The 21,411-nt window shown below is 45.2% G+C and overlaps 1 protein-coding gene across 3 annotated transcripts in view; it reads left to right on the forward strand.

Annotated features, from left to right (window-relative positions):
• The window catches only part of MYDGF (myeloid derived growth factor), a 67,311-nt gene that overhangs the window by 11,285 nt on the left and 34,615 nt on the right, over positions 1-21,411 (forward strand). For all 3 annotated transcript variants that reach the window (XM_075204793.1, XM_075204795.1, XM_075204792.1), the window contains exon 5: positions 8,305-8,359. In XM_075204793.1, coding sequence (XP_075060894.1) covers positions 8,305-8,359 — 55 coding nt within the window. The remainder of the gene's footprint in view (positions 1-8,304; positions 8,360-21,411) is intronic.

Genomic DNA, 21,411 nt, shown 5'->3' on the forward strand with positions numbered 1-21,411 from the left:
CCTTAAAGAGGAAAAACATGGGAGGAGTATTCTGGGCGCAGACCTGGAGAATGCTTTTCCTGGCCGCAGCCGATATTGCTAGCAATAATTTTCTGCATCCCATACCGATTCTGCAGTTAGTTGGGGGTATTCTAAAGATTGCCTGTTGTGGGGAAAGAGGCGCATAATTCCCCAAATGAGTTTTAGAAAATCTTCAGATCTGGGTCCAGAAACGTTCAATCGAGGGGCATTCCCAAAAGCAGTGTATCAGGTCCGCTCGGGGACAGCCGCAGCTTGGACAAGAATGGGAGTCCGATAGCCCGATCTGAAAGCGATGGAATGGACATAGGTATGCCCTATGATAAATATTGAGAAACATTTCTGTGTAGGTCATGTCAGGCAATATTGTTGTGTAGTTCGTCAATGCCTTTAAAAGGACATCAGGTGTTAAATGAGGGAAGCGATCTTGCCACTGGGAGAGACCAGTTTTAGAGTGGTTATAGTCAAATTGGGTGCGTAATAGTGAGTACTGTTGCAAGATGGCATCATGGGTTGGGACAGGCCTTGAGAGCATGGCGTCAAAGAAATTGTTCCAGTCGTGGGGAAAATTTATGTTTATCATGCTGATGTAGTGTTGTCACTGAAAGATAACTAAGTGGTGAGGACGTATGTATGGATAGGTAGCGGTGGCTTGGGCATAGGTCATATGTTTACAAGTGTTTATATCAATCAGTGGTCTAATTTTAATAATTCCCAGTTGCCCAGTCATTGAAGGGATAGGAGGCCATACCGTCTTGGAAATCCGGATTGTGGAGTAGAGGAAGATGCATGGATGCGTGGGGGTTAAAGTGGTACATGCGGCAGAGTTGCTGCCAAAGCTTACGAGTAGTAATTAAGAGTGGGTTGTGTAGGATATGGTGTGGTAGTTCCTGATCATGTAGGTGTATAAAGGCCAATAGATTGAGTTTAGGGATAAAGCTCTGAACGAGCGCAGTGCAAGTATAGGTATCAGTGTTGTGCAACCAATCCCTAAGATGTCGTTATTTGGCAACTTGATTGTATCTAGTTATGTTTAGCAAATTAAATCCACCTCTATCTACTATCTATCTATATCTATCTACTGCTGTAACTTTACTAACCCAATTTGGGGTTTGTTTCGAGTTCCAAATAAAGCGTCGAAAGTCTGCTTCAAGTCTGGATGAGTCCGTAACAGCAGTAACACTTGAAGGGGGTATAGGAGTTTAGGAAATATAATAATTCTCACCTTGATTCGGTCCCCAAAGGAGAGACTTAGACGGCCCGAACTTCTCATCTCGTGTTCCACCTCATAGATTGTGTTTTTTTGTTGTTTTTTTTTTAAATTCTTTATTTTGAATGGTCAGTTAATAAAAGGCTATGAAATAAAAAGTTTACAGTGTATACATAAAAGAACATTAACATTGTAGCGGAGTCCAGAGAAGGCGGGCTTCGACAACTTGAGACATGAGTTGACCATATTTTCATTTTTTCCTTTTGCTTTTGTTTAAATATAAGAGCCAATAATACAAAAAGTAGAATGGGGGAGGGGTGAAGGAGAATTGGAAGGTAAAGGGAAAGGGAAGACCACAAACGTTAATGCAGGATTGTGATCGGAAAGAAGGTAAAATGTATGTGTTAAAGGATCAGAGGGTGGCGGAACAGGATGAGAGTCCTGATCGCCGCACATGGATAATGAGGAAGTCGTTAAAGACCAGAGGGGAACGGGCATTCTGCGAACTGCCATGGAGCCCACACTTGGTTGAAAGCGTAACCTCTATCATGTAAGTAATAAGTAATCTCTATCATGGCTGCTACATGCCAAATTTGATTTTTAAGAGCAGAGAGAGATGGAGAAGAGCTGCATTTCAAATTAAGAGCTATAAGGGACTTGGCGGCTGTAAGGATGTGTGCGGTCAGTTTTATGAGCATTTATCAAGGTCTGGGGGAGGGTAACAAAGGAGAAAAATCCAAGGGTCCTTCGCCATGGGAGCCTCAAATAGAGTGTTGATAAAGCCATGGATTGAGTCCCAGAAGGGAGTAATAACTGGGCAAGTCCACCAGATGTGTAGCATTGAACCCCTGTGGCCACAGCCACGCCAACAATCAGGCGACGAGGAGGGGAACATTGTATGAAGTCGGGTGGGGGTATAATACCAGCGATAATAAATTTTATAGGATGTTTCCTTTAGTCTGGTCGAAATGGAGCTTTTGGCTATCCCCAGTCTCATGTCCTCCCAGGCCTCCTCATATGGGGGGAAACCAAGTTCCCTCTCCCAGTCAGCTTCATGTGAGAGATTTGAGTAGGTAGTGGAATCAAGGAAGATACTTTAAAGCTGTGATATCATACCCTTATCCATGGGGTGGTGTTTGCAAAGGTTCTCGAATGGGGTGAGGAGACGTAGTAGATATTTGGGTGGTAGGGATCGTAAAAAGTGGGTGATTTGAAAGAATTCAAAATTCTGCTAGTGGGAGCCATTGGCCTTGTTTCGAGAAGTCTGATGGGAATTTGAGGCCAGCTTGAGTCCAATGGTGGTATCTCACCTTAGAGAGGCCAGGAGGAAATACAGGGTTAAACCAAATAGGAGTCAGGGGGGAAAGGGCAGACGTGAGTTTTAGTTTAAAGGAGTAAGAATCCCAAACTTTAGTGTCAAATTTAGTGGTAGAAAGTAATTTGGAAGGGGGGAGGCGGTGTATGGGGGGTAGGCCCCATAGTGGGGTGGGATCAGGAAGGGCCATTTATGCCGCCTCTAGGTCAAGCCAGGAGGTGGAACCCGAGGGGGCATATGATGCAACAATTTGGGAGAAATGGGAAGCCAGATAATAAAGCTTGATTTTGGGTAGTCCTCTGCCGCCTCCAGAGATGGGCTTTTTCAGAACATTGAGCGAGACCCTTGGAGGCCTGTGATTCCAAATAAAACGAGTCGGAGCTTTCTGGATATTAGATAGGAGGATAGCGGGGACAGCAACTGGTAGGGTTTGGAAGAGATATAGCCATTTGGGTATGATGTTCATTTTGACTGTTATGATCCTGCCCAGCCATGAGATAATAAGACGGTTCCAGGATGCCAGATCAGATTGTGTTTTGGAAAATAAGGGTGGGAAGTTTTCCTGATAAAGGAGGTCATAACGAGATGTAAGATAGACTCCCAAATATTTTTTTGGCTTCGAGCATTTCCAGTGGGAAGGGGGTCCCCCGAAGGGCATCATTGTACAGGGAGTGCAGGTGGGGAGCAAGCAAGTTTGACATTTTTTTATAGTAGGCTGCCGTAAAGCCATCGGGGCATGGAGATTTGCCACTTTCTTGTGATTAAATAGCGAGTTGGATTTCATCTGAGATTTCTTCGTTAAGGGGATAGTTTAGGGAGTTTAGATGTAGCAAGGAAATCTGAAATCAGTGCGGTGTTGGATTGCTGTGAGGGAGAGACAGGAGGAGCTGGAAGGTTGTAAAGGGCGGAATAGTATTGTTGGAAAGCTTCTCTGATGGCAGCGGGGTCATGGAGGAGTTGGTTGTTGGAATCCCGGATTGATATAATATTTTTGTGGGTCCTGGCTGATCGAAGCCGTGTCGCTAGAATTTTATCCACCTTATCCCCCTTTTCATAAAAGGATTGTCGGAGCCATTTGAGGCGCTTGGCTACCTGTTTGGAAAGAAGGAGGTCAAGTTGGGCTTTAGTCTCGCGGAGGGCTAGCAAAGTGGCAGGGTCTGGAGTAGCCTTGTGTTGGGCTTCCAGGGATTGTAGTTTAAGGGATAGTTCATTAGTTGAGGTGAGGGTTTCTTTTTGCTTTTTAGAGGCGATGCTGAGTAAGTGTCCCCTCACGACTGCCTTATGTGCTGTCCAAAGAGTAGTTCTAGAGATATCTGGGTTGTTGTTGAGTTCGAAATATTCTTCGAGGCGAGCCCCGAGCTGGGAGAGTATATCTGCGTTATGAAGTAAAGAGTCATTGAGACGCCATGTCATGGGGCGCGGGCGGTCTGACAGGCCGCAGAAGTCTATAGAGATGGGGGCGTGATCAGACCATATCGTCGGGTGAATTTGAGCCGCCTGGAGGTTTAATGCCAAATCATGGCTGAGCAGGATCATGTCTATGCGTGAATAAGAATGATGGGGTGGAGAGTAGTATGTATAGTTATGTGTGGTTGGTTCCCTCACTCTCCAGGAGTCGTAAAGGAGCTGGGCTTTCATGAGACTGAGGAGCGACTTAGAGGATATTGGGTCCGAAACGGTTGGGGATGCGGCCACAGGGGTGGAATGGTCCAAGGACTGGTTCAAGACGGTATTAAAGTCTACCGCTACGATAAGATCTCCCTGACGCAGGCGGGACACTAAGACATCTCATTTTGAAAAAAAGCGGTGCTGGTTGGGAGCGTAAACATTGACCAGGGTGCAGAGTTTATTATTAATTTTGCCTACTAAAATAAGGTATCTACCCTCTCTATCAGCCAGGGAATCAATGAGTTCGAAAGTAAGATGGCTGGCAAATAAAATTGCGACTCCTTTTAGTTGAGTGGTCGCATGCATGGTGTGTGTCAGGGTATGTCTTTGAACGAAGCTCGGGAATGGAATTGTGTTGGAAGTGTGTTTCTTGTAGGAAAATGAAATCGCCTGAGTGGAGTTTGAGGGTAGTAAAAAGCTTACCTCTTTTCTGAGGGCTATTCAGCCCTTTAACATTAAATGAGAGGACTCTAAGACCCATGTGCAGCGAGGAGGAAAAAAATCAGGAGAGAGCCTAAGACAGTGTGGTCGTTTAGGGGAGGGGAAGGGTTTAAGGGGGAAGCAAAGGGGCAAGAGGTAGGAAGGTGGTCCCACTGCAAAATAGGCCGGGACCCGTGGTGCCGACTTTGGGAGGGAATACTATGTGTTGGGGAAGCACATAGGTCAGCCAAGGAGCTATAAGCTCCAGGGAGGCGCCGGCAGGCCGCGAGAAGGTGCATCACAAGAGAACAAAGGGCAAGTGTGCACCCCTCTGGGATACCTGAGATGGTGTGAGAATAACAAAACTAGTGGTAGGTCGTTAGCGGAATATCCGGGTGTACGAGCAAGTGGGGGGACAGGAGCAAGGTAAAGCTAACCGTGAGGGGTAAGGTAGATATAAGGAGAAAGGTGAATGATGTAGAGACATAATATAAGACAATATAACGTCAAAATTCAACATTGAGTAGTATAACATAGCTTAACATAGGTCCGGGGTCCCAGCTACCAGAGAGTGTGATCCATAGCATGGGAAGCAGACAATAGGAGCCGGGATCCAATAACAAAGGTACATATAAACTCTATGGGCCAGAAACGGACCAACATGTAAATAAAACAAACTTAATACTCGGTAAAACAATATAACAGAATTCAGTAAAGCTCTCGTGCGACACGTCCAGGCAGCATCAACACCATTGCCAGAGAGCGAGGAGGCCTTGCAGTACTAGACAAGGTCAACAGCTAGGGGCATGAAAACGAGAGCCACTGGCAAATAACAGGGTTTTCACTGGGGATATGATCAAGGACCAGATCTCAGTGAAAGAACAAAATGGCATGAAAGTTACGATTAGGAGGGAAACGCAGAGCGTTGACCTGGTATAGCAAGTCAAGTCCCAGAAGCTTCAGTGGCTTGCAAGGAGGACGAAGAAGTCAACGGGATTGTAGTCCACTCGGTCCTGGGGGCTTGACGCGACGACATTTTAGGCGGTCTCTGAGGGCGAGGAGAAGCCTCGGGGAGATCAGGAAGTCCTGTAGTGATGCCGAGTTTGGGAAGTAGAGCTTGGGCTTCGATGAGAGTTCTGGCAATAAGCATAGAACCTTGATGCCAGATTAGAAGGCGAAAAGGGAAACTCCAGCGATACTTAATTTCCTTTTGGCGGAGAAGTGAAGTGATAGGTTTGAAATATCTTCTCTTGGCCAGTGTAAGTGGGGAGAGGTCCTGGAAGATTTGTAGGGTGGTGTTATCGTAGGTGATTGAGGGGAGTCGGCGTACCTCTCTCATGATGGCTTCCTTTGCCGTAAAGTAGTGCATTCTAAGGATAACGTTAGGTTGGGATGGATCTTGTGAACGGGGTCTGAGTGCGCGGTGAGCAAGGTCCAAAAGAAGATGATCTTTGGGAGTTAGAGGAGAAAGCTGGGTAAAGAGTTTTTTTAGATAGAGTTCTAGGTGGGCAGACTTAACATGCTCAGGTATTCCTCGGATTCTCATATTGTTGCGTCTGGCCCTGTTGTCCTGGTCCTCCTGACCCTCCTGAAGCTGAAGAATATCTTGGCGCATCTGGCCCAGTTCCGTACCAACTGATTGTTGATACGTCACCACCTCTTCGACTCGATGTTCAAGGTGATCTGTTCTGTTCCCAATGCCCGCAATGTCCTCCTTTAGTGAATGGAGGGCATGCACTGAGGTTTTGACGTCTTTCACCTCCTTGAGGAGGGACAAAAAGTCCCCGCGGGTGATGGGGGAGCGGTCGTCTTCGTCAGATCCTGATTCGGAGTGTTCGCCAGATCTAGCCTGTTTTTTTGCTTGGATAGGTAGGGGAGGAGGTCTCCTCCTGTAGATTTTTTCCCTTTAGGCATTTTGGTAAGAGAAGCAGGAAGGGAGAATAGGGAGGCGGTATAGATGGGGAGAGCCCGGTTGTTCCACTGGGTGTTGCTCAGGGTTCAGAGGGACACAATTACATAATTAGAACCAAATCATTTTAGAGAGTTGGGTCAGGCCACAGGAGGGCAAGCAGGTAGGCAGCTTGGTGAAAAGGAGCCGCAGTCCTGGCCAATGGATTATTGAAGAGTCACTATGTGACCAGCGTTGGGCCAGTTAAATATTCAAGCGTGAAATTCTGCTAGTGTGAACAGTGGTGTAAGCAGGGGGGTCAGGGTGGGCCCACAGCGGAGGGCCAAAACAGAGTGAAAAGACCTCAGGTAGACACAGGGTAGTAGCCACCCAGTGGGGGGGGGCACTATACACAGGCGAGCTTACAGCAGTTGTTGGCTGGTTTTTCTTACCCTTTGGTGGGGCGCATAGGGTAGGGATGTGGGTGAGCCAGAAGTACGGCCTCGGGGCAGAAGGTGCAGGGTCCCAGACCACAGAATCAGTGTTGCTGGACGCCAAATAGGTCTTCTTTAATGCAGCTCCTCAGGTAGGCAACCGTTGGCGGCATGCGGCCTAAGGGGACCAGCTAGGGGCCTCAGGCAGGGGGTGTCAAGACTCCTGAACCGCAGAGTCAGCCAGAAATATCACGATTGTGAAGCAGGAGCCTGGGAGGAGGTTCTTATATACAGCCTGTATTAGGGATCCTGTCCCAGGATGCCGGCACACGGTGCACGTTGAGTGCTCCTTTGTTGAGTCACAGGGGGACACAGTAGGGCAGGTAAAGCAGGTGTTCAGGAGGTCCTTGAGCCCAAAAATCGGGTCGGCCCCGCTCGGCGAGTTCCGCTAACCCCGCCCGCCGGAAGTAAGTTACCCGCGAGTCTCGTCAGTACTCGAGCTCTGTGGTCCCGACCGTAATCAGGCCTGTCCTTGGAGGTACTCGCAGGCCGTCGGTGGGATGTAGCCCACAGGTGAGAGTAGGGCAGCGGGCGGGTGTAGGGACCACGAGGGAGGCTTGATAGCAGCGCTGAGCAGCCGTCCAGGGGCTTATAGATGCGGGCAGCGGGAGGTGTCAGATGGACTGTTGCCGTTCAGACAGCATGGGTGTGCGGTCCAGGGTCCACGCTACACAATATGTTCCCCACAGACTTACAGTTGTGCAGAACGGGTCTTGGGGATCAGAAAGCCTGATTTTCACCCTTTATTAAAATGCCTTAACGGAGCTCTCTGCAGAGGCAACCTTCCAAAATGGCGTCCTGACCACGCCCCCCCCCCCCCCCCAGATTGTGTTTTTTAAACACATAATCTAGTAGATAAAGATTTGAAAAACTGCATAATATAGCATAATCAATTTCTGCAGGCCACCCTTTGACAAACTTTGCAACTTTTAAATGGAATAGAAATTTACATTCTGAGCAGATTTATGTTAGTTATGCTAACTCCCTTCTGCACATCACCACCCTCAGCATTGTTTACTTGTCCAGTGCAAGGAGTTGTGACTGTGGCAGGAGGGGAGGCAACAGTAGCAGACAGAGCTCGTCCCAGTTTTTTAAGTAGCTGCGTGCTCTTTTTTTGGGAGTAGTTGATCAATAATCCCTACATTTTAAATATATAAACACCTGTCAGACTGACAACAGATCCTCTTTAATCTGTCATAAAATGTCTCCACTGCCTAAGATGACCTATGTTTTCACTGATATTGAAACTAGTTATCTTCTCTTTTATAATGTGACCTCTCTTGTTTCTAAGTCTCAGGCAGACAAACCATTGAAGAAGTCAGAATATGACATAAGCGATACAACAGGTAAGTTCAACATCCAAGTTACTCTACTTTTTATTCTTACATTGTGGAGACAATTATTTAAATGACATTTATCTTCTAAACTGTAATTCTAAATATTGATATGTGCACTTGACAATATTTTTTATATGTTGATTTATTTTCCTTTCAATGAACCTGAGCAGATACTGGTTCTGTTACTTTGTATGATAGAACACTCAGTATATTGAAACAAAAATGTATATTTTAGTAAAGTCAATAAAGCTATAAACTGAATGTGTCCTACTTTCTGATTTGTATTTAAAAGTTAACTTTTATTACGTCATAAGTTGCGAACAATAAAATAACTAGTATACTGTAAGATATGTTATTGTTTAGCTTTATCAATTTAGTCGCTTATGTGTTATACGTCATAAGATTGGTAGCTGATTGATGGTTACTGTTTGTAAAGAGCCCCAATTTGATGGCAGTACGCCTTTTACCATTTGAAATAATAGACTTCTACATGCCCTCCATATCCTTGTATAAGTAGCTCACCCATTCACAACCCAGCAACTTAACAACACTTTTTTTTAAATTGGGGGTACCAACATAACCTGGAGTTAGTGCAAAAAAAAAAAAAAATACCATAGCACTCTATTTCTTTACACAGCATGGCAAACCTCCCACCCTCAACCTTGCACCTCATCTATTTCATCACTGCCATCAATGCCAATTCTAATAAGATGTCACAGGAAGCCTCCAACAACAGGACATCCTGGCCGCTCTGCATTCATACTGTTAATCTTTTGCCTTACATTAACTGCAGAAGTAATTTTCTTCATTAAAGTAATAGCGGCACCAAGAGAGCAGGTGGAACTGTGGCAACCTTTTTCTCTTAAGTTTTCCTGATGCTACAGGCTTAAATGGTACACTTCTGAGCTGCGTATCTCCCTCCTCGAGTTGCTCTGTTGATGGATAGAAACATAGAATTTAACAGCAGAAAATAGCCAACCTAGTCCATTTGACCTGTCTAATTCAGCACCTAGACTTGTTTTTCTTTAACTGTGTTAATCCCCACCACCAACTCTGCAAGACTGTTGCGTACACTTTCTATAAGAAAAAGTGGTCGCATGTGTGAATTCCCATTTCAGACTACAGGCTACCTTCTTAGAACCATAATATATTTTGGCACTCTTGCTTCAAACACGATACAGAAATGTAGGAGCATGCTTCCCTGTACAGCAGGATAGTCATTCTTTTCTGATCTTTGCCTTCACTGAGAATCAATCAAACTAGAATTTGATGACAATCTGCTGGAAAACATCTTACTCCTCTGTACATATATAGGTGCCAAACTGCCCAAATAACTGAGCTCTACTGAATGGCTCTGCCTTCCCCATAGTAACAATTTAACATTGTCCACATGAATGAACAATGTTATATTATTGTTGCTTTTCCACACTTTATCATTCCTCACAATGTACTTGGGTCTCCACTAGTTTGAGGTTTTATGCAAATTTATGAATGCTATATATTTTATAGCTCGTTTATGTCTGAAAGGTTGAAGTATTGGGTGTATAAGCAACCTAGGCTTTCTGACCAGACGGTGTCATGTATAAAATCCCTGTATAGATTCAAATCATTAGCATTGTGGGCTGTTATAGTCCTAATATTTGCAGGAAATACAAACTATTTACATCTACTTTAGCTCCCAAAGTAGACAACATGACCCCTAGCTGCAAAGAAGAGCTATTTTCTTGTACAGTCATTATCCCTTCTTTGTTAGTTAGGTTGTCATAAACCTGAATACTCATTTCTTGACATAACAGGCTTTTTATGCGACAGCATTTATTGTATTGTGTTTTTAATCTATATGAGTAGTACATGAGTGCAATTCGTCTGTAATGTATTTTCAAGTTTGGACTTTTTTTCTCTGTTAATTTTACTTCACCTTGGGCCCTGTTAAAGGATGTTGTTAGGTATTTGAACATAACAATTGCTTCTGAAATATTAAACAAACAGGTTTTGATATGACTGGAGGAGTAAGTAAATAGAAAGAGAATCAATCGTCTTACACTACCACATTAGATAGCTAATGTGTAGTAAGAGCCCAATTGCATTTTGGTTCATCCATTGATACAAAGAAAGCCCTATGATGGCCTATTAATAAATGTTATAACTTTGCAAATAAGCATTCAAATTATTAGCCAAGCAGTAAAAAGGAAATGCCTCTGGCAACAGGAGGCTAAATGCTGTTAAAATTAAGTCTTTCATTCCCTAGAGTTAAATACCATTTCCGTCTTGAATTTCAGCTTTAAATTTAAAAGACTGATGCACGCAAAAATGCATTTTAACAAACATCTTTTAACCATGGTTCTGCTAGTTGGAGGGAGGGAGAACTCTCCCCATGAATGTTGCAACCACTGTTTGTCTACCACTGACAACTATCAGGGAGGAATTGACTTTAATTCTGTTCTGGGATACTTTATACATAGGGATCAGATGGAATTTATTCCTAACATACAGGTCTTGAACAGTACTTAAAACCTTATTAATTGAATTTCCCCAAGCAGATTTCGCCAAGCCCCTCTGTTTCCCAGCACCTAAATGTAAAATAGGTGTTTGACAGCCTAATATGGCCTCTTTAATACCTTGTTGTATATACACTGAGATTAAGGGGACTTGATTTTAATCACGATTTAAATTGTGATTTAAATCGCATGAATTTTTAAATTGATTTAAATCACCATTAAAAAAATCCAGGGTTTTAACAAGCTTTTAATGGTAATTAGCATACTGTGCAATATGGACCATAGTCCTTTAACCTTTGATTAGCTGCTCTACTAATAAAAGGTCTGTATCTATGGCTATTCATACTGACCTAATTTAATTATGACTGTTGAAGAAAAGTTAGAAGCTCTTAAGTTTGTCAAAGAAACATCCACATTCAAATACCCTTCTACCAATACGAGTCAAGTTCCAAGCAAAAGCAACCCTGTTTAATGACCTTTTGTTTGACCACAATGTTGTATCAACAGTGGCAGAAATAGACTCGTGGAAACTGTAGCTGGTAATGAAAATATCATAGTAGCAGTCAGGGCCGGACTGGGACTAAAAATCAGCCCTGGCATTTAAAGCACACAGGCCCACGTGTTGTGGGCTCCATGCACTATATTGTTGCACCATGATGCTGGCGCAGTGTGCGTTGCTGGTGCAGTACAACATGATGTAATAAGAGTGTGTGTGAGTGTGGGGGGGGGGAGAATTATTTCTCCTAATGACCATCAACATTACATTGTTAGCACCCCAATTACATCAATAAATACCATGACAATACATTTAGTGCCCAATTTACAGCAATAAATAACCCCCCACATGCACTCATACTGCATCAATCACCCCCACATTACAGCAACCGGCACCACCCCCCACATTACAGCAACCGGCATCACCCCCCACATTACAGCGTCCAGCATGACCCCCCACATTACAGCGTCCAGCATGACCCCCCACATTACAGCAACCGGCATCACCCCCCACATTACAGCATCCAGCATCATCCCCCACATTGCAGCAACCGGCATCAACCCCACATTACAGCAATACCCTCTCCTACTTATTAACAATACTAAGCCCCAAACACACTTCAGCATTGCCGCCACCACGCCACCCCATACTACAGCAATACCACCAATTATACAGGCGCCACTGTAGGAAATCAATGTTTTGCATTTTTCAAATCTCCCACAAAATAGCAACAACAGAGTACTTACACACATATAGTTAACAGGTACCCTTTACCCCTCAATTAAATAGTAATGGCAGAATTTTCATGAATCATTCCACATGAAATAAAACTAACATATATCTCAAAAAAAAACCATAACTATTGAATGATCATTTCAATCCACATGGCCGCATTAAAAGTATTTCCATCTACAGCAAAATGTCAGAGAAATTTTTTTTTTTACTAACTTTTTTTAGTAACTGGATATGCATCTTTTTAAATAACACAGTATATAAATTAAGGGGGATATTGGAGGTGGGTGAGAGATAATTGGTTGTGATCCATCAGTTTGATTGGAAACAGATAGGAAACATTTAGATTATTTACCTGGAGACGTGTATCCCCTTGACTCACAGGCAGGGCCGACGAGGAATTTTGGGCCACAATACAGCAACTTTTCTGGGCTCCCATCATATTCAACAATGAAAGACTTTCCTTTGGCAGGAGTCCATATTATGCCACACTGTAGTGCCCCAAGGTCATATTATGCCCCAATAGTGTCCCCAAATCATTAGTAGTGCCCAGACAAAAACTCATTCACAAATAAAAAATGGTACAGCATATCGGATACTTAGAGTGTGAGTCTCAGGAGCAGCTTAATACCCCATTTACAATGCAAACAAAAATAGATATATTGACACAATCACAGATAAAATTTATGACAAGCAATGTTTTTTCCTCTTAATTAAAAATCTCTGTACAGATAGATATGCAAGAAATATTACAGCGCAATAATAAGCAATACATAGTGTTTTAAACGTCATTGGATACACAGTAGTGCCCCCAGTTCATGAAAGGATGGTTAAAAACACATTGCACATGAGAAAATCTATGAACTTACCTGATAATGGCATTCTGTGTTCTGTTCTCCTACTGGGCGCGCAGCTGTCAACTCACATAGGCAGTCGGGAGCAGGAACAGAGGGCGGTGGTCGAAGCGGAAATTTAGTGGGGTTATGGAAAATATAAGTGAATGGAGTATGAAGGCTTGATTTTTTTTTTTTCTTTTAACACTTGTCCCCTCTGTGCATTCCCATTCTTCATTACTGCTTGTGTTTTATGATGGCTGCATCCCTGACACTCCTATTCTTAAGATGTCACTCCCTTTACACTTTATTTTACCTATGCCCCTGCACCATCTTCTCCTTTGTCCCTCTCACTTAACCCCCTGCACCACCTTCTCCCCTGGCTCTCCCACTCGTCTTCCTGCACCCTCTATCCCCCTGGCTCTCACCCCTCTTCCTGCACCCCCTTCCCCCCTGGCTCTCTCGCCCCCTCTTCCAGCACCCCCTACCCCTGGCTCTCTCACACCCTCTCCCAGCACCCCCTTCCCCCCTGGGTCTCTCACCCCCTCTCCCAGCACCCCCTTCCCCTTTGGCTCCCTCACCCCCTCTCCCAGCACCCCCTTCCCCTTTTGGCTCTCTCATCCACTCTCCCAGCAGCCCCTATCCCACTGGCTCTCTCACACTCATGATTCCTGCAACTCGCGGCAACCCCGCTACCCGAACCGACAACCCCCCCCCCCCCCCCCCCGCGCATGAAAATCGGATAGGGGGGTCGCGGGGGTGCAACGATTTTCGTGGGGGGGGTCACGGGGTTGCCGCAAGTTGCAGGCATCAGAAGTGTGAGAGAGCCAGTGGGGTAGGGGCTGCTGGGAGAGGGGGTGAGAGACAGTGCACAGCATAATGAGGGAGGGAGCTGAGGAGTGCGCAACAGAGATGGCTGGTTCAGGAGAAGACAGGAGGAGTCGGGCCGGCCCATATAGCCATCGGCCCTTGTGGCATTTGCCAGAAGTGCCAGATGGCCAGTCCGGCCCTGGTAGCAGTAGAGTAATTGCTAACAGCTGCAACGGCATCAGCTTCAGTAGAAAGAATATTTTCCACATTTTGGTTTGGTGCAGTCAAACCTGAGAAACTCAGAGCCGTAACTAGAGATTTCCGTGCCCTGGGCGAGCTAGACCCCCGGAGTCCCCTCCCCATTTTGGTGGGAGTAGATGTGGCCTCCCAAGGCGCTCACTGCTGGAAGAGAAAAAGTTCTATTCTGGGGGTGTGGGGGAGAATACGCCCACCACTTTACAAGTACTGGACTGGTCTCCAATCCTGTACAACTTTCTCGTACCTGTTCTTGTAGTTTGACCACATGGAGCTGCTGCTGTTATCTTCCGCTCACTTGCTGCTTGGCCGGATCCTGCTGGGGCCCTGTTTGGAAAAAAATATTTATTAGTCACCACAAGGAAAGGAAAGCAAAGCAACAAGTGAATAGTCCAGGCCTCCTTCCTCTAACCAGCCCTGACATCAAATAAAAGTACCCATGTTTAATAATCAGGTCTCCTTCTCAAGATTACATTAATATTGTCCACATTTTTTTTATTTTATTTTTTTTAAAAAAAGGCATATTTCCCGTCTTGCCAACCAGCATTAAATTAAGAGCACTCCCATTTTACAAATAGGCCCTATTCAACGCCAACTCTGTTCCACATTCAATTAAAAGCACCCAAAAATCCCCAGTATTAAATTAAATTAATATGCCCCACCACCACAATCATCCCGCAAGTATAAGAATAGCCCCACCAATAAATTAATAATCCTTATTCCCATTAAATTAATAGTCGCCAATAAATTAATAGTCCTACTCCTGTTAAATTAATAGACACACAGGCTCAGGGGGAGACACACAGGCTCAGGGGGAGACACACAGGCTCAGGGGGAGACACACAGGCTCAGGGGGGGAAGGGGAGACACACAGGCTCGGGGGGGGGACACAGGCTGATGGGGAGATACACAGGCAGAGGGGGGGGCAGGGGGAAGGGGAGACACACAGGCTCAGGGGGGGGAAGGGGAGACACACAGGCTCAGGGGCGGGGGAAGGGGAGACACACAGGCTCAGGGGGGGGAAGAGGAGACACACAGGCTCGGGGGGGGGGGACACAGGCTGGTGGGGAGATACACAGGCAGAGGGGGGGCAGGAGGAAGGGGAGACACACGGGCTCAGGGGGGGCAGGAGGAAGGGGAGACACAGGCTCAGGGGGAGACACACAGGCTGATGGGGAGATACACAGGCTGAGGGGGGGCAGGGGGAAGGGGTGACACACAGGCTCAAGGGGGGCAGAGGGAAGGGGAGACACACAGGCTGAGGGGGGAGACACACAGGCTTAGGGGGGGAGACACACACAGGCTGAGGGGGAGATAGGGGGAAGGGGAGACACCCAAGCTGAGGGGGAGATAGGGGGAAGGGGAGACACACAGACTGAGGGGGAGGCAGAGGGAGGGGAGACACACACAGGCTGAGGGGCAGAGACACACACAGGCTGAGGGGCGGAGACACACACAGGCTGAGGGGCGGAGACACACACAGGCTGAGGGGGAGATAGGGGGAAGGGGAGACACACAGACTGAGGGGGAGACAGAGAGGGAGGGGAGACACACACAGGCTGAGGGGCGGAGACACACACAGGCTGAGGGGTGGAGACACACACAGGCTGAGGGGCGGAGACACACACAGGCTGAGGGGCGGAGACACACACAGGCTGAGGGGGGGGAGACGCACACAGGCTGAGGGGCGGAGACACACACAGGCTGAGGGGGGGGGAGACACATACAGGCTGATGGGGAGATACACAGGCTGAGGGGGGGGCAGGGGGAAGGGGTGACACACAGGCTCAAGGGGGGGCAGAGGGAAGGGGGGAGACACAGGCTGAGGGGGGAGACACACAGGCTTAGGGGGAGGAAACACACAGGCTGAGGGGGAGATAGGGGGAAGGGGAGACACCCAAGCTGAGGGGGAGATAGGGGGAAGGGGAGACACCCAAGCTGAGGGGGAGATAGGGGGAAGGGGAGACACACACAGACTGAGGGGGAGACAGAGAGGGAGGGGATTCACACACAGGCTGAGGGGCGGAGACACACACAGGCTGAGGGGCGGAGACACACACAGGCTGAGGGGCGGAGACACACACAGGCTGAGGGGCGAAGACACACACAGGCTGAGGGGGGGGGGCGGAGACACACACAGGCTGAGGGGGGGGGAGGAGACACACACAGGCTGAGGGGGGGGGCGGAGACACACACAGGCTGAGGGGGGGGGCGGAGACACACACAGGCTGAGGGGGGGGGAGACACACACAGGCTGAGGGGGGGGGGAGACACACACAGGCTGAGGGGGGGGAGACACACACTGGCTGAGGGGGAGATAGGGGGAAGGGGAGAGAGAGAGATTCAAATAAAAAGAGAGAGACAGTGTAAGAAACATGCTGATTATTACTTGCCTACATAGCTGGAGTACAGGCTGGTGTAGAAGGTACTAAATAAATGAAAGCTAGAATCTGATTGGTTGCTATAGGCAACATCCCCACTTTTTCAAACCCGCAGCTTAGTAAATCTAGCCCTCTGTCTCTAATATAGGGTTGTGTGTGTTTCATCTGATCGTATTCCACATGTTATACTCCTCCCTTGACAGATTGTGTACTACAATGGTTAAAATGAGTTGTCGGTCGCTGTACTATCCATTTCTTTTCTTTGATTATTATTGTTTTACTACAGTTTGCATTTCCATTTAATTTGCCATGTGTGATAAGAAAGGCAATTCCAAGATGAAGTGTATAGGGGATAAATCCGTAATGTATTTTACTTGTTCCAAATGCCAGACAAAGCTGCCAAATGAATGACCATAAATAGATGCGTCCTGTGCGGCTTGCGTGGCTGAGGGCTGTGGTCTGCACTCGTCAGCAAGGGTTGCAGCTGTGATGGTGTAGCCAGTCTGGGTTTAAGAAGAATAGAACACTTCTTCTTTTCTCCTTCACTAAGATCTCAAGGGCTGATTCTTTCCCTCAGGAGGTTATTACCCAGCTTTTGTGAGAGCCCATGACAGGAGTGCAAATGGAGCCACCTTGGGTTTGAAGAAAACCGTTCAGAAACTCGCAAGACTTTCTTCCTCACTGGAGAGATTACTGGAATCTACTTTGGCTCCTAAGCATTGTAAACGCCAGGTACTGCCCCATTTCATCCTATCAGGACTCTTGAGATTTTTTTTTTCCTCTTAGGAAGGTGAGCTGCTTGAGGATTTGGATTTTGAAGACCCTGCAGTTTTTGAGGAGGATTCTTTTAGAATACAAGGTATCGGTGACCTAGTTCGGGCCATTTATTGGGCCCTTAACATATAAGAACTGGTGGTTCCTGATATTTCTCTGTTCAATTGAAATTCCTTCTTCATCTCAACTGGCAGAGCTTCTGTGAGAAGCCTTGTCTAGACCTGATAGCAAATTTCAGGTACCACAAAGATTTTAGTTTATTTATGCTTTCCCTTGTGCGGATACTGGAAGGTTGGAATTTCTATCAAATGTCGATGCTCATATTGCCCGACTTTCTAGTTGTACCACAATTCCCAGTCTGGATTCTGCTTCTATGAAGGACAAAAGAAATATGAGGACATTTTAACGCTGCACTTAGACCCATTATAGCATCTGTATGGGTAAATACAGCTATGAATAAATGGTCTGAACAAATTGCAGAGGGCTTGCAATGTAGATCAGAGTTATTACCTTTGGTTGACCATATTAGAGAAGCATCCAAGTATCTGGATGAGGCTTCCCTGGATGCAGGTCTAATTATTATTATTGGTTATTTATATAGCGCCACCATTTTATGCAGTGCGCTACAGAGAATAAGTCTATGCCCCATTGGAGCTTGCGTGCTGCAGTCTAAATTCTGCAGCACGCAAATAGAAATGCACAATCTAGGGTTGAGTTTTTGTCATCAGCCAGTTAACCTATCGGTATACTCTTGAATGTCTGCCCTTTTGAAGAAAGTGTCCTTTTTGGGCCAGATTTGGACAAAATTATTAGTTAGACCACAGGAGGTAAGGCTTAATTTCTTCTTGTGAGCGCTCCGAGGCCAAAAGATCAAAGGTTTTGTTCCTTTCATTTTACAGCAAAACCGAAGAGGTTAGGCTCTAGGAGTAATCCTTCATCCCACGTGGTGGAAAACAGAAAGCCAGACAACCATGGTCATCCAAGCATTGTGATAAACGGGCCCAATGATGAGATTCCTTCCCACCTGTATTTACTTGTGGTGGGAGCCTGACTCCATCTCTTCCTCGACGTATGGGTGAGAGGTATCATGGAGAGATGTTACATCTTGGACATTTTGGGGCCTCCACCCAGTAGGTTCTTCACCATCGGGCTTCCTGGAAAAATATCAACAAACTTTGCTCTAAAGTATGCCTTTCAGTCCCTTCTCTCCTTGAGTGATTGTCCCGGTTTTGGAAAAGTAAAATAGCTTAGGTTTATTCCAATTTTTTTCTGGTGCAAAGCCAGACATGACTTTGACCCATCTTGAACCTGAAATCCAGGTTCAAAATGGGAGTCTTTAAAGTCAGTCATTAATGGCATGGAGCAGAACAGATTTTTGGCATCCATACATATAAAAGATGCATACCTTTCATATTCAAATCTGGGAGAATATCAAAGCACCCTCAGATTTGCAGTCAAAATCTTTTTCAGTTTCCTTTTCCCTTTGACTACAACATCTAGGGTATACAAAAATATGATGATTGATTCTTTCTTGACATCAAGAGGTATCTGTACTTCCCTACTTAGACAATTTCCTTATTAAAACTTGATATTCATCACTGTTTTTGATCCACCTAGAGGTGTTAACCCGGACCTTAAGTATAACAGATGGATAGTAAATTATCAGAAGTCAAATTTGACTCCATCCCAACACTTTATTTTTTGGGGGCATCTTTTTGATACTAGATATCATAAGGCCTTTTTTGCTGTAGGAAAAGATTCTATCAATTCAGAAACTGGTATCTAATCTCCAGTGCAGCAAATAACAGTGTGCAGATCAACAGTCAGTGTTGTAATTGACTTGACAAGATCTTCAGTCCTGATTTCTTGGACACTTTGAAACACCAAGTAGATAATATCTGTGCTTATCTGTAAAAGGACTTACAATTACACCTCAGTTGTTCATGCTATCCTCTTATTCTGTTCTCAGGTACACTCATTATGAATTCGCATTTTTCCTTAAATAATGTTGCCTTATTCAGTCTTTTAACCATACTAAATAACACTTAGACAAAAACAGAGCGCAGTGGACTAACAGATCCTCCACAGAACTGGAAGTGCAATGTGAGTTAATTAAAACAGATTTATTAAAACAATATCATCAATATTTAAAACATGGATATTCCAATGTGTATACAAACACAGGCAGGTCTCTATTCATAGGGAGTATCAAATAATAGGTGCACCTATATTGATCAATTCTCATCTGATAGTTCTCATTCCCTTTAGACCATACTTGTTAGAAGCTCATATGATTGGTTACAGGTATTCGATACAATGGATACCAAATTATATATATGTATACCCGGGACGGGGAGAGTTTTTCCACCTTATGAATAAGTCTGTATAATAGAACAGTTCGTATAACCACGATCAACGGGTCCACCAGCTTGAATGTCACTTTTGAAAACTGACACGTATATATTAGCAGACGATTTGGGATCGTATAGTTGTTTCGCAATCAGGGAAAAAAACTTCCTTCTTATATGTAGAAAAGCAAAGGTTCATATCATGATATAAAAAGCCCATCATAGGGTGCTAGCTTACCCACACTAGACGTCTCTGCGAGGCCACCCGCTCTGAAACCTTTCGTCTCCCGCAGGCACGCTCAGAGTGCCGATGATTAATTTCCTCCGGAGACTAGGTGGCATAGGCTTAGTTCCTATCCGGAGCCGTGACTATACGATCCCAAATCGTCTGCTAATATATACACGTGTCGAACGCTCATCACACGTGCTCACACCGCGCCCCCTTCACAGTCCCCCTGTTGTCAGAAACCTGACACTACAAGTAAGTATTACCTCTCTATCCCAAGATTGGGTGGTGAATTACAATAAGAAAAACTCTCTTCCTCTCCCTACCAATTATGGAGGAGATAAAAAAAAAAAAAACTCTTCTGTTATTGGCGCACAACAGGAATAAACCTTTTAGAGGGGGAACCATAGTGGAAAAACACTCTTTCCCCGAGGGCGTAAAGAGCAGGAGAGAAGAAAGAAAAAAAGAAAAGGAGAGAGAAGAGTGACAAGAAAGAAGAAGAAAAAGAGCAAAAAATGATTAAAACAAAAGACAATCAATCATGTAAAGCAATTCCTGTGCCCGCAAAGTCCATAAAGCCCATACCCCCCTTTTCTTAATAGTTCATAACTTGTTGTCTTTTAGTCATTATATGTTGTTCTTCAGTATGCCAGTTCACCGTGTTGTTTAGCCAGTTTTTAATTTTTCAGTATACTTTGGCATCTTCCTATAAATCATGCAGAACTTCAGTTATTTTTGGTGGCATCATGTTTCAGCTTGATTGTAGCTTTATTCTTTAGTCCTTGAATTTCTGCAATATGTCTTTTTCCTTCCCGAAGTTGAGCAGCCAATTCTTGAGTTCTGATACAGAACCAAGCGTAATTTTCTGAAGCCTCACAGGAGTATCTGGATGGGTAGCTAGTCTGTACTCTGGGGTCACTTGTGTTCTTTCCATCTCCTCCGCTACATCAACACCTAGTAATAGTACAGTATGCTCCTCGGAGGAGTGTACCTCTGTTAGCGCAGTTAGTTGCATATACGGTACAAAATGTAATCTGGGTAGGGCTCTAGGACTTTCCATTCCTTACATTATGGTTCTCAATCATCAGTTAAAACATCTTTTTTTTTTTTTCTTTTTTTTTTATAATATTATTTGAAAGGGGTATGATTTCTTAGTCTACCCGTCTCAATGAAGCGCTCTATTAAGTTAAGGAGGCTTGTATGGTTTTCACTTGGTCAACGTGGACCCAGAGAACTTCTCCATCTTCTCTGAGAGTCTTTCTTTGTAGTCATTGGCCTTTGTACTTTTAGCATTGTATCACCTAGGATTTCAAGGACCTGATATGGTCCCTCCCAGTTTGCATCCCAATGACCTGCCTTTCAGAAGGCCTTGATCATTACCAGACTATCCACTGGATGCATGGGAGTCGATCCTTGTAGATAGGGTTTGTCCAGCCAGATGGCTGCATATGGCAGCAGTTCATTCAGGGTATTTTGCACCTGTTGTAACACATCTCTGGCAATCCCCTCTTTGATGGGATTTGACAACTGTGGTTCATTGGGGAAGCCAAGTGGCATTTTGCAACCAGTTGTGAGCTCAAATGGAGTGATGTCTGTTATAGTTGTCTCAGTTGCCTGAATACCCACGAGTATTGCAGGCAGAGCTGTCACCCAAGAGTAGCCCTTGTCTAACAGTGTCTTGGTTAAACAAGATTTAATTGTTCGATTC

This window comes from Mixophyes fleayi, chromosome 1, assembly GCF_038048845.1.
Source record: "Mixophyes fleayi isolate aMixFle1 chromosome 1, aMixFle1.hap1, whole genome shotgun sequence".
Lineage (NCBI taxonomy): Eukaryota > Metazoa > Chordata > Amphibia > Anura > Limnodynastidae > Mixophyes > Mixophyes fleayi.